General features: G+C 38.4%; 1 protein-coding gene across 10 annotated transcripts in view; it reads left to right on the forward strand.

The window, feature by feature from the left end:
- tjp1a (tight junction protein 1a) overlaps positions 1-13,954 on the forward strand; it is a 99,197-nt gene that overhangs the window by 34,950 nt on the left and 50,293 nt on the right. Inside the window, exon 1 of one of the 10 annotated variants that reach the window (XM_032559758.1) lies at positions 11,829-12,301. The exons of the other annotated variants lie outside the window; for them this stretch is intronic. Coding sequence (XP_032415649.1) covers positions 12,278-12,301 — 24 coding nt within the window. The 5' untranslated portion in view covers positions 11,829-12,277. Of the gene's footprint in view, positions 1-11,828; positions 12,302-13,954 lie in introns of those variants that run through there. 10 annotated transcript variants of the gene reach the window in all.

The following is a 13,954-nucleotide window of genomic DNA, read 5'->3' on the forward strand; positions in this document are numbered from 1 at the left end:
GTTGTAAATGTACCTACAAGTTTAATTCAAATGATTTTTTGAGATACACAGGTGGACAAATTTGTTGGTACTCCTCTGTTAATGATGTAAAATCTGCAGTGGTGACTCAAATACCTTGAAACAAATAAAAATGTATTGAAATTTAAGTAATAAAAATCCGACATTCCCTTTGAATTGTGGTCGTGAGATGTTCTTGCATGTTGTTTCATCTTTGCATCTCTACCTGAACTAAATTTCAGACGGGCAGACCAAGGGGACTCAAATGTACACATTTAGTTATGTGATTTCACCAGAACCACGTACTGTAGAACAGGACCAAGTAAATCATTGCTCTGCTGGTAGCTCAGTTCTGACCCAGCTCAGGCCCCACAGTGCCCACCACCCCAGCACTGGCTTTGACTGGCTTTTAGGTCTGCTCCCTTTGTGCTGACCTCATCAGGCTTGTCCTTTTACCACGAAGCGACTCCACTGGCTGGTGGCTCTTTCTTTCTTTTCAAGCAACAAATGTGCTAAAACAGCACTCCATAATCACTTGGCATTAGGGCCCGTTGTGTTGGGCATTAGTGGTTCAAATTGACCACTGGGACATTATAAAAATGAGTCTGACAAGAGAACACCAAAGCTGATGAGTCTGGATCCTGGCATTGGACAGCCAGAGGATTAGTCAGCTAACGCACAGGCTGGGGCTTCTGCAGGGTCGGGTCCCATCGCATCTCATCACCACCAGGCTTGAGGCAGCCCCCATGGCTGCTGCATCTCCAGCAAGCCAGTGCTCTGCTTCCTTAAACTCATACCCTTCTGTAGGGTTGTCCTTTTTATTGAGGAAGCAGATTCAGCTGTGTTCTGATGATCGAGGCGGTTTCAGTGGAAGGAAAAGGGGCAATTCAATCAAAATAAGAGAAAGATAATTAATGAAACCACAGAAAAAGTCCAAACACTGAATCATGGTACTGTCTGGATTTAAATAAAGATGACATCATCCTTTGGGGAAAAAAACACATTGCAGTAGTTAATATTTCAATCAGCAATGAGTTATTGAACCATAACAGATGCAGATTCCTTAGAGAATAGAGACATCCTGTACTTGCTTTATTCTTTGTATAAAAGTGTGGGTTACTTTCATCTGAGACTTTGATTCTGTTGACATGATGGTATAGCACAGTTTCAAACATTTGAGTGTCCCATAATTTATATGATGCCTGTGGAGGCTTTTGGAGCAGAACGTCAGTGTCATATTCAAGAAACCAGCTTGTGGGTTTTTCAATATTTGGAAGTAGCCTTCAAAAAATGGGTACACCTTGGTCATAAAGAGACGGACTGTGTCAGCAACAATGCTAAAGAGGACAGTGTTGCTTGTTGCAGATAATACAAAAGGGTCCAAAATGGATCAAACCCATTTCCTCCATACCTAAAATCCAAAACTTTCAGGACAGTAGACCTCTGGTTGAAATGAATTCCACATTGCGTAGTTCTAGCACTTGACTAATTGAGCTACTTTTACCGTTCTATCATCTGAAACCAATCTACTTATTATCCTTTGATATCGAACAACAACAAGGCACCTTCACCTACACTGTGGTTCCTGGACATTTTCTGCTCTTACATATATTATCTGGAACTTGAAAGGTCGTTGTGCATGGAAATCCCAGTAGATTATTGGATCTTAAAAAAAAAACATATTATATTTAAAGCACTTAAATCCCTCCTTTTCTAACTCTCATCAAGTCATCTTCATCACGTCTCTATTTCTAAATACATGAAGTTGCTGCTGTTTGATTGGCTGAGCAGCTATTTGTGTTAGCAAGCATTTGAACTAGTCTGCCTTATAAAATGGCTGGTGATTTTATTTAATAAAGGAACCAAGTTGAGGACTTGACTTGCTGTGAGCACACAGAAAAACATGGCAAGTAAGTGAAACCAAGGATAGTGATACTGAGGGAGCAAATTAAACAGAACAGGTGTACTTTTAGGAAATGAAACCAAGTGTGAAGTGAAGCAGAAAACAAAGCAGCAGGACAAAACAAGGCAAGAACAAAACCAAAACCTCTCCACCTAAACCCTACAGACCATGAGCTACTAAGCAGTACATGAACATGGATGCATGCATATCACCCTCAGGTTTGTAAAGACTCTGCTAAAGATAAAGCAGAATCAGGTGTTTTCACTCATTAAGTCGTTTTCTGATAGCATCTCCGATAATATCTTCAAATAAGTTCCTGTACCTCATTATCATTGAACCATTTAATCAGATTTGCTGCACAGTGACGTTTTGTCTTTGAAGTGGAATAGTTTAATTTACAGAATTACAGCTACCTGCTTTGCTCATGGGTATTGCTCAATTTGTTTTCTTCAGCTTCTCTGGTGCCTTTTTCTCTAGAAGCTCCTTCTGTTTCCACTTCTTTGCACCGTGTGAGCAGCTTCATACTGTTGGAATGTAACAGTAACAGGCAGTACCATGAGAGGAGTCATGGAGAGGAGGGCGTTTGTCTTTTATTCAGGCCTGATGCCCAGTTCACTGCACATGAAACATTCCCTCACTGAGGAGCAGCCTAGTCTGGGTTGGCTCTGTACTTGCCTCTGTTTTCTTATCTAACAATATCTATTGTCTTTGCTGACATTTTATGTTTGTCTTATCTCTGTGATTAAGTTGCTCTCTTCTAAGGTGGCACCTTTCCTCAGGTATCCTGACCTTCATCTTCAGCCTATTGACTTTCTTCTATTTCTTTTTTCTTCTGTTCTGTGCACTCTTTATTGTCTTTCTCTACCTTTTCTTACCCTGGCGTGTCTCATTTTCCCTCCTATTTAATGACTCTGCTCTCATCTACCTGTTTGTTCTCTTACAGGTCAGTTAGTCGTAATTTTCAGTTGGTATCACAAATAAACTTCAAATTATTTCCTCCCACAACTTTGCATTTTGGATGACTTTTGCTTCTGGTCTTGGTAAAGGTTTTGAGTGTCTGACAGTCAATCAAAACAGTGAGAGAAGGTTAGCTGATGCAGGGGTTGTCTATAGACACTTAGCACAGCATCACCATCACTTGAAGTTAATAAGGAGAGGTGTCAAGTTTTTTGCCCCTGACATACCCACTGGTTCCAATATTTGATTGATGTCACAGATTTATTCACATTCAAAATTTCACCCTGTCAGAGTCCATTATGTGCTCTTAAAAGTTTTTAATGTCAGGTTCTCCAGAAACTGTCTGATAATATTATTACTTGAATAATTAGTGTTGTCGCTGCTTATGCCTTGTGTTACTTCTTTGATGTACCAATTCCTGGCAGATTGATTCACTGATATCAGTCCCACCCTGAAAGATTTCTTCTTAATGGTTAACATTTTCTCAGTGGTTTTGTTTGTATGTTTTTATTCTTTTTTTTTCTTTTAGGTTTTACATATTTTCTCAGGGAAAGTTATCACTCAATTTATTTGACAATCTAAAAGACTAGTCTCTCTATTTGTCATTTTTTGCCTTTTGTAGTAAATTCTTACATCTTGCCAGGTATGACATAAATGTAAAAAAACGTTGTGAAGAAAAACTTTTTTTTTCTTTTCATTGCAAATTTGGATAACTTATAGTTTGTTTACAGGACCACACTTTACATGTTTCTGTTTTTATCTGTTCTGTTGATTGGCAGTCACAAAGATATATGCAGACTCATTTCATTCTTTCTATGTATCAGAGAACTTTAATCTCTAATCTACATGAGGATGTCAGAGTGTATTTGCAGAAAGTTTGATCACTTTGAGAAAAACAACAGTTTTTTTCTGTCATGACATAGTGACAGTTTTAATAAATATGTAACAATCATATTGTCTAGAAAAGTTACTTACTGCAACTTTAAAGGAGAATAATAACCAAGCTTCTCCCTACAGTCATATGGCGAGTCAATGGGTGTGATTGTGTGTGTGTCTTGCATAGGAACTCTGCTTGGCCATGCAGACAGATCTGATAACATGGCTGATCTCAGTGCATTGTTTACATTCAACACAGTGCTGCAGCTCACATGGAAAGGCTGTTGAGGATTTCTTTTGTTTTGATGGCTTTAGGGGGAAAAAAAATTGTAATTTTAACTAAAAGTGAATCAGTTTGTGTTGATTTGTTCACTTTTGTAGAAAAGCTCATTGTGAGACGACACTGAAAATAAATCATCTGGCACTGAATAACTGAAATCTCATTGGTTCCGCAGATTGGCAGAGTTTTCCTTCAAAAACTGTTCAAAAATTATTGCTTCATTTTCTCGGTTTACTCGTCAGGAAATATGCACATCAATGCAGATGGGAAGAAAAAAGATAATGCCAGTTTTCGATAGTTTTAGGATAAGATGCGTGTCTGCACTGTGGCGCAAACTTTTAACTCTGACAGGAGTTAATTGTTTTCCCACAGCATGACAACATAAAACCTACAGTTGCTTCATGTGTTAGACTCATAAATCTTTGCTCTTGCCTTTAAAATCAATTACATGCCACTTAAAATATGTGTCGAACTGCATTTTACTGCCTGCTGCCTTCTGTCAACACTGCAGCTGTTGTGTAGCCTGTGAATCCTTAGTTCAGATCACTAAACTAAGGATTCACACCATGTGACATAAATGTTGCCCCAGTCCTTGTCTCAAAAAATTTAGAAAATGAATACATCCAGACAATGTGAGGAGTCAAAAATAGTAGTAGTAAGAAGAAGAAATTAAAAAAGAAGAATAGATTTTAAAAAGTTTAAGTTGTTTTTAATGGGGGAAAAAGCATCCTGTATGTCCTGAATGTTTTTGTGCTCTTTTAAGCATGTAACAGATCTTTTTTTTTTCTGGCTGCATATGATTCAAACCAACTTTAACCTATCAGGAGTAAATTTTATATTTCTTCAAGAGGATTCAGATCTTTAGATTAAATAGAAAAAAAACTACAAAGTTAAAGGTTTGGATATTGAAGGTCAAAGGAACATTCTTTCTTAAAGTTACACAAATAAAAACATCTGATTTTTATGGCCTGGTGCAACAATCTCTAAACTAACTGCTGTGTTTGCTGCAGAGCAAAGTGTGTGCATGTGTGATGTTTGGGGTCAAGACAATTTCACATTTGAAGAAGTTGCCAGCGATTTTTTTTTTTTATAGCTTTTTGCTAATGACTCTTAGGTATGGTCTCCTGCCTGCTGTGTTTTGTAAATTTTGGAAAAAAAAGGCAATATGTTGGTCTTGGACTGTGCAGAGAAGTGCTTCAATTCCTAGTCTAGATTATCTGATTCAGATTTGACCAGCCCCTCGACTGGAACCGCCAGCTATAACACTACAGTCATTGTTTGCTTTAAGAGACAGAAGCTTGAAACAGCAAACCTATTAGACATTTTTACATCTGCCAATGGCAACTAATGCTAGATTTCTCTTTCTTTTTATAATCACCAACGGCCATCAGTTAGGAAACTGATGGTTAAAACAATGTTAACCATCAGTGAATTAGCAAAGTGTTGATTCTGCTGTTGCACTCTTATTGCAGTCTAAATATTCACTATTCTTCCAGCCAGACAGCTGAACCTTTATTGAACCTTTATTGAAACTCTCTTTAGTCTAACAATGGTGACATGTAGTAACCAGCATGTTTGTGTGAGGCTGAGTACTTTTTCACCAACGACATATCTTTGACACAAATTAAATTTTTTGGTTTTTGTTGCATCAAAAGCCATACTAAACAAATTACAATTCTGCACCTGTTCATATTTTCCATTAAAATTCACATCATTACTTATTCTCACTCTGTCACCAAATTGCTGAGTTGCCTGCATATGCAGCTATGCCAGCGAGTTGGAAACCTCCCATACTATGTCAGCAAGTTCATGCTCAGATCTGTCACTTTAATGCACCTAGGTGTGAATGGTGATAACAAATTACTGAGACAATTTTTTTCCTTTTTTTTTAATTTCCTTACATTTGTATGTTATTTTATGAAACAATTGTCCATTTCTGTGTGTTGAGAGTCACAGTTTTGCTTGTCATAAATTTAGAAACACTTTAAATCCAACAAATGTAGCACATACAAAAACAAGAAAGTTTGGAGTACAGCCTGTACTTGCTGGCACAGTTAAGATATATTGTAATACTTTTATTTTTTTAAAACAAATAGCACTGGGTTGGCAACCAAATGCTACTTAAGTTACATTTGCTTTGTATGCTGCTGGAACAATGAAGGGAAAAGGTTGAATTGTTGTTCATGAGGTATTTACTGCCAAACCTCTCCCTTGTTCGCCCTCCCTCATACACACGCACACATGCACGAACACGCACGCATATACACAGCACACTGAGCTGAGTGTGTCGTGGATTTTACCTTGGGATTTGACGTATTTTCAATTTACAGCCTCGTTCTGCACCAAACATTGGACTTGTCACACGACAGGAGAGCATGATGCAATGGCCCGTTTTTTTCCCCTTTACATTTACAGCATATTCAAGGTTACAGGGCATCCATCTCAATACACAAACACATGTTTCTTAGCATTCATATTGATTTAGAGGAAGAATACCAAGCTGCATTAAACCTTTACTAAGCCATCTGTTATGATGCACTGCAGCTGCTCTTATAAAGGTATCACTAAGAAGCAGAGGGAAGTTCAATCGGGTTCACTGCAGCAGTTTCATTTTTCCAGCTTTAAAGGGCACTTCTCTTATGGGACGAACAAACGTAAAACATAAGATACTTAAGATTTTTTCTTACTTCACCAACTGCATCTTCAGAAGACTTAAGGCATCCTGATTCACTTCTATCTGTGAGCGAGCCGTCGTGGTAAATTTAGTACACTCAAAGCTTTTTTTTCCCCCTCCTCTTTATCACTAGAACTATGTGAAGCTAAGTGTCGCTCAAAATAACAGCACTTCAGACTCTTCTCACACTAGCTTACATTTCTTCTGCAGAGGACAGTAAATTTAAGAATATGAATGACAGAGATTTCAGCTCAGCTGCTTCTACTTTTAGCTCAGGTTGCTCATATCTGTTAATATGTTAAGTAGAAGCAGCATTTTGTTTTTTTTTCCTATCTGTCCTGTGCCAGTGGAAACAGATGGGATTTTACTGCCATGTCAGGCTGTGATTGATGAGCCTATGTGAATAGAAACAGTAGACATTTGAAGTAGAAGACCACCTGAGAGGCTTTCTTATGAACAGGTCTTATGTAGCTCTGTAGGTCATGTTTGTTTTAGGCAAGATGGAAATCTAATTTTCTCCACTTTATTTTGCTGTTGTTTGAATAATTTCTAATTTTATTCAGAACAATCTTATCTTTTTAAATTTATATTAAGAAGTTATTTAATTCCTTTATTATCTAATCTTTAAACCTGTACCATTTTCATTTCTTAGATATTTGATATTTTTTGTCCTGTCTCCAGCTGTCATTGGGCAAAAGACAGGACAGGTCCCCAGTCAATCTAAAACTTTAAAATACAACATAAGAGTTAGTGTTGTAATTAAAAGAGCTAGACTGTTGTCTATATACTGTATGTTTTGAATGCCCCGGCTGTTTTTAGAAATGCACCAATCAGTGATTTAGTGGCCCAAACCGATTTCATGTTTTTCTTTTTCTTTTTTTTTTTTTTTTGAGTTCAGATCAGCTAATTCCAATTTTCCTCTAAAGGACTTAAACACATGCAGATTTTGGTTTAATTCACAAATATAACAAATGGTGAGCATAAAAGAAGAAATAGGCAGCAGGTTTCAGTTCCTTAACGACTGATTGTTAAATAGCTTGCTGTATTATGAATGGGTCTTGGCCACTGTGCACCTTCTTCTATTCATACCCACAGTTTGCACCCTGTTATTCCCATTTTGTTCTGACCTACTTCCATTTCATACCTGCCAAAGAGATCCTTTCTGCCAACAGCCATCAGCTTCTACAGCAACTCTTTGAAGAAAATGGCATAGTAGGAGTTACAATAAAATTTAATTTCCTCTTGGGATCAATAAAATATTTTTTGAATTTAGGGGCGTGCTGTGGTGGCGCAGGGGGTTAGCACGCCCCACGTTTGGAGGCCTTAGTCCTCGACTCGGACGTCGCGGGTTCGACTCCCGGTCCCGACGACCTTTGCCGCATGTCTTCCCCCTCTCTCACCCTCCTTCCTGTCTGCCTACTGTTGAAAAAATACGAGCCACTAGCGCCGCAAAAACTCTTCGGAGAAAAAAATGGAAAAAAAAAAATATATATATTTTTTGAATTTTAATTTAATTAGTCATGTCAATCATAGAAGAGCCGTTTATGTTTTGTTAGTTTTCTATTTTGACAAGCAATGGGGAAAACATCTAATATTTAAATTTTGAACATTATTTTTTTAACTGGACATTTTGTGTTGGTTTTATTTAAGCCTACAGTCTATTTCTACTGATTGTGATTCTGACTGTATTCAGGGGAGGTAACTCTTACAAAATATGACAAATTATGATCCGTCATAAAACCAACATCATTTCTTACAACCTTGAATCAATTCAAGTCAATCTTAAAGTACAGACATCTGCTTACTTGACTCATGTACTGCCCTAATGTTTAACACTATGTGATATCTCCTGTTTATGTATTTTTGTATGTTGTTTTGTATTTTGGCCTTGTATGTTTAAAGCTGGTGTCTTGGATAGGTTACTCTTGGAAAATAGGTTTATCATGGTTACACTGAAATACTTTATTAAGGAATTCATATTTTCATACAGTAAACTGTTTACTTATATTTAATCAACATTTGATAGAATTGTGTCTCAAGATAATAAGCCGAAATTAATTCATTTTGTTGAAATCTACTTCTGTAAACAACTCTTACCTTTCAATTGCTTTAAAACCTGCATTATGAATAACTTTTACACAGTCTAGACTGAAAACTTTGGGTGCTTTTGGGGGACCAGACGGTTCATATTATTTAGTTTCTGCGAAAATTAGGGTCAGGTCTGAGTCAACAGGACAGAGGAGGGATCATCCATGTTCTCTGAAGCCTCTTAACACAGGACAAAAGAAAACATGGAAACAACATCTGCTTGGCAGTCCTGCCTCGCATCTCGGTCGTCGCATCAGCTTCGTTTTTGTGTCATGTGAGTGCTTCTTTGTGCATCAACGGTCAGCAGCTTTAGTTGTTTTTTTTCCCCAAGTCTGTTTCACTCTACATTAGCCTTTTTGCTGCAGGAGAAGCTGGGTTGAGTGAACCTTGTGATGCGTTCCAGTCAGCGTGGGCCTGCATGTTCGGCTTTGTTTCCATGTGCCTGCTCTTCCATGAAAGCACCTGAGCTTTGAAAGCCGCCTGTTGTCCAGAAGAGCCTTCTCCGCATATGTGCTTGTGTTTGTGAAATAAATAAAAGGGAGAGAGAGAGACATGAGAGCAAGGATGCAAGTAAAGAGGATAGCTTTGATCACGGTGGAGTGTCACAAATGTCTTGTTTCTGTCTGTAAGAACATCTGAGCTGCCGTCACCGTAGTGGATGAAGAGGAAGCAGTGACCAGCAGAGGGAGGATGTTACTCTTGTCACTTTAAATTTGATCGTGACCACTTTCAAGCTCCGGACCTTTGATGTTTGGTTGGATATTATTTTAAGGGGATTTAAGAGTTTTAACTATGCTAAACATTCTTCTGTCAGCGCTTCTCGATCCTGAGAGGCGTCTGAGAACTTTCAGACGGAGTGAGAGGCTTGCGTCAATTTTAGTATGTATTATTTTTGTAGATCCTATCAGTTTTGTGTGTTTAATGTGTGGTATATATGCATTTGGGTAATGACCTTTCTCAGGAAATTGTGGTGATCCCTCATGGAAAATCTTTTGTTGGTTTTTCTATACATTTTGTGTGTTTACCTGATTAAGTAAGGGGGCTTAGAGTTCTTCCGTCTTGATCCTCTTCTCGGCTTTAACAAGCCTTCGCAGAGGTCATCCTTTACTTTTCACCTTCAAGGCATGTCTGCTGCTCCACACTCATGGTATTTTTGCCTTGTAGGATTACGCCTGGTGGGAATTAACTCCTTATAGACCACCTACACTGCTACCAAGCCCTCCTCCACTCCTGAGGAGAAAAGAAACAGAGGAAGTGATCATTAGGGGGAGAGAGATCTGGGGAATGCGATTGCTCGGTTTGTTTGGAAAAGTCAGGGTGTGTCTGTGGGTTTATATGCTCTCAATTACTGTAACTGCAGAAATTTTAAAAGTTTAACATTTTGTGTTGATCTTGTTGTCCTGTAATGCACATGAGCTTTGCTAGAAACAAACTGTGAAACAATGCAATATGAGACTAGCATCCTGTGGGTGGGGACTGGTTTAGGAAGTAATAGGAACTTAACAGAATGGCTTATGTGGTTTCCTGTGAGGTAACTTATCAACCACAAGTTTGGCTTTTACTTTTCTTTGTAGTTTTGAAAAATTTATTTTAAACAAACTTATTTTGTGATTATTCAGAAGAAGAGGGACATAGGCATTGTCTGAATTATACCTTATGCAACTAGTTTTCTTAGCTCACTCCGCATATTCTTTAAAAATATATCTGAAAACATTATGAGCTACGATTTTGTACTCAAATATTTAGAGTGTCAGTGGGATCGCCAAGGGATCCTGCCTGTACAGCAGGCGGCCCTGCTGTATAGGTCTGTTTTTGTTCCAGAGCTTGATATGTATTTCACACCAAGACATGTTTAACTCTTGAACACAGAAATAGTCTTTGTTCTAAATTGTAAAGGATGATCCATACTTGTGGCAGTCTAGAAATCTCTCCTTATTTTGCCTGCTTTTAAAAAATGTTTTTTATGATATTGCACAAGGAAGCAGTGCATTTGTGTGTCCTTAATACTTTTGGTGTTTTTTTTTTTTTTTTATGGGTACTATGGCTCACCATCCAGGGAGGTATAGTGTAGGGGGGTGCCACTTTGACTAAAAAAGAGCATCAGTCAACAAAATTCCTATCCTTCATTTTCATCACCTCTTTAACAGAGAGTGGGTATCATTGTTCAAATAAGGATGCTGACAGTCTTCAGGTCTGGAGCTAAATTAAATGACTATGAACTACTTTATAGAATCTTAACTTTTTTGATCATCAAGTACAAAATTTAAACTACTTAAATTACCAAACCTGAACTGAATAGTTCTATGTTAAACATATCTTTTTTTTTTTTTTTTTTTTAAGTAGTACTTGTTAATATGATAAGGTCAACAAGTGAACCAAGTTTATTAGGTCACATCATAAGTTGTGTTTTATGCAGAATAATTGTTGGGGGAGTGTATGTGTTTTGGTTATATGTGGTAGTGAGAGGCTAGTTCTTTTGCTGACCGGGGCACCATTAATAAGAAAAAAAAAACAATTTAAATACAGCATTTCTTCCTCATCTTCCCAAAGACGTGACAACAACATAACAAACACTCTTGAAGTTCTCTTTTGATTTTGTTTTTAGAGTCCCAACATTGTGAGTGGGAATCATTTGAACACACGTGTGAACATTTCTCTGATCCACTCCTGCACTGTACTCCTTTTAGTAATGAACGCTGCACGTCGTCTCCCAGGGAAAGTGAGCATTCAGCATCAACAGGGACAGCAGTGTCGCTTCTCCTCATTGTATCCCAGGCTGTTTATCCACAGAAACTACAGAGGGGGAGGAGGGGGGGGACTTCCGTCCCGGCGATTTCCAGTAGCTATCAAGGAAATTATTTAATAACTTCATGGATAACTTGCTCTCAGGAGAGTTATATTTAGTGACGGAAATTCTTGACACAATCTAAATTGTCGTGAATGGACGATTCGTTGGGGTTTCTGTTTAGTTTCTGACCCCCTTTTTCTGTGGAATGGTTTGCTCCGCACACACACGACACGGCCGTTGATGACAGAGCCAAGAGCAGGAGGGGGGAGAGGTTTCCTCAGCCTGCCGTAGCCATTGCAGCATACTGTCCCACTGATGCCTACTCTCCACAACTTTTCATCCAGAGGTTAGCCACGGAACGCCACAACGAGGAGGGCTTATCCGTCTTGTTTTTTTTTTTAAATATATTTTTTTTCTTTCTACCCGACTTTCTCCCATGATACCATTCCCAGCTGGACCAAGGTTGGCGTCACAGGCGGCGAAGATAAGATAATGAACTTTGGACTTCCCGCACGGTTTTTCGTGACATGTTTCCCGTCGTCCCGGATAAAATAAAATAACAACGCAGCCCGGCGTGGCGGCAGCTGCTGGGCAAAAATTACGCTGGAAATCGGGGGGGGGGGAAAAACAGCGATATAACCCAAACGATTACCCAAAACAAGCGTCGGGAACAACTTTAACCCTGCTGCTGTTGAGGCGGAATAGCAGAGGAAAATGTCCTCCAAAGCTTCAAATAAGGTGGGTACCTGGCCGGACAAAAACCCAACTCTCAACGTTATGCTGCTGGCTTATGTAATACAATATAATGTGCCGGACGGCCTTGTAAAAGCTGCAATGAGGGACATCCAGTTTAACTCTACATTAAGAGGATAACTTTTACACTGCTGCTTGTGGTAATGTAATATGGGGAACGCTAGTGGCGTTTTTGTGTTGGTTTTTTGTGCTTCGGTTTTATTTTGAAGTGAACGCCTACTGTCAACTTGTACTACAACTGGGTGTGCTGTGTCTAGTTTTCGAAAATAAATCATTTGGGTTTTTTTTTTACTGGTTGCAGCTGATATTGAGCAGTCCTGCTATGTTTAGAGCTGGTCTCAGTAAAGCCACCTGTTGATACATGGGATCCTGGTTTTATTAAAGTGGGGTGGGGGGAAATCCTCATAAATCTGAAAAATAAACTGCTGTGGTGAGACCCTCTTTATTACATATGAATGACTGCACTGTCTGATGGGCTTTTTTTCTTCTCAAGTTTTAATTGATGATCTTTAAGGTGATGAAACCAACCCAAAGCTAAATCTGTCCTGCCTGAACATCCAGCATTAATCACATTTGACTTGCCTGTCAGAGCTTTCCGTTATATTTGCTGACTCAAAGAGTTTTAAAAGCCCTAAAAAGTGTACATGATGACTTGCTCATCTTTTAGTATCTCCTAAAATAGCATGCATAATAACTGATTGATAAGACATCTTCACAGAATTTCCAAACAGGTTCACTTGAGGTTTCAAGAACTTACCTTTTCGATTGGAGTCAGCTACATTCCCCAAATACATTTTAGCCTGGTTTTTATTTTTATTTTTTATTTTTTTGTCCTAAAACAACCCAGAAATGGGGCGGGGAGTTTGGTTCTCCTTAAAAGCTTGGAAGTACTTTTTAAAAACTGGACTAATTAGACAGAGTTTCTGTTTTGTTTTTTTTCCTTTTTGGGTTTCCCACACCTTCTTTTTTCACTTTGACAAGTATGGAATGTGAATTGTTTGTCCCACAGCAGGAGTGAAATTCAGGTTTGGGCGGTTGCTCCAGTTAGACGAAACCAGCTGCATCATGTCAACTGATGACGTTACTGTACTGTACATGATGGCTGGGTCACACCTTCATATAAGACTTACTATTGCACTACCGGTCCTGCTGGTAACCAGCCTCCAACGGCCAACATTTCCACTGGTTTCAATCTTCTTGTGCTTATGATTTTGGTATCTACTCCTTGTGTTTTTGATTGCTGTTTAACGTCGTGTTTCCTGAAATTCAGGTCGTTCTCCAATTCCTTGAATGCAGTAGTCAGTAATTGCATAACACACTTTGCTTCATGATAAATACTTCTTTATATAACTAAGAAAACAAACATTTCTTTTGTAATAAGTTGATATAAAAAGAAACCTCACACTTTAGAGACTAAATTTTTCTTCAGGTTTTTGAACAAAGTGTTTGTTTCCTGCCTCATAAGTGCAGTTGTTAGATTAATGAGTGCTGTAATTTTGTTCCAGACATAAACAGATCGCTTTGTCTGATTCCTAATGGCCTGAAGTAACAGTTGTTGCCCGTGGAATAGTTAAAAAAAAAAAAAGGAAAAAAAGTTTTTTATTGATAGATGTATAACTCATAACTTATTTATTTATT

The sequence above is a fragment of the Xiphophorus hellerii genome, chromosome 4 (assembly GCF_003331165.1).
Source record: "Xiphophorus hellerii strain 12219 chromosome 4, Xiphophorus_hellerii-4.1, whole genome shotgun sequence".
Lineage (NCBI taxonomy): Eukaryota > Metazoa > Chordata > Actinopteri > Cyprinodontiformes > Poeciliidae > Xiphophorus > Xiphophorus hellerii.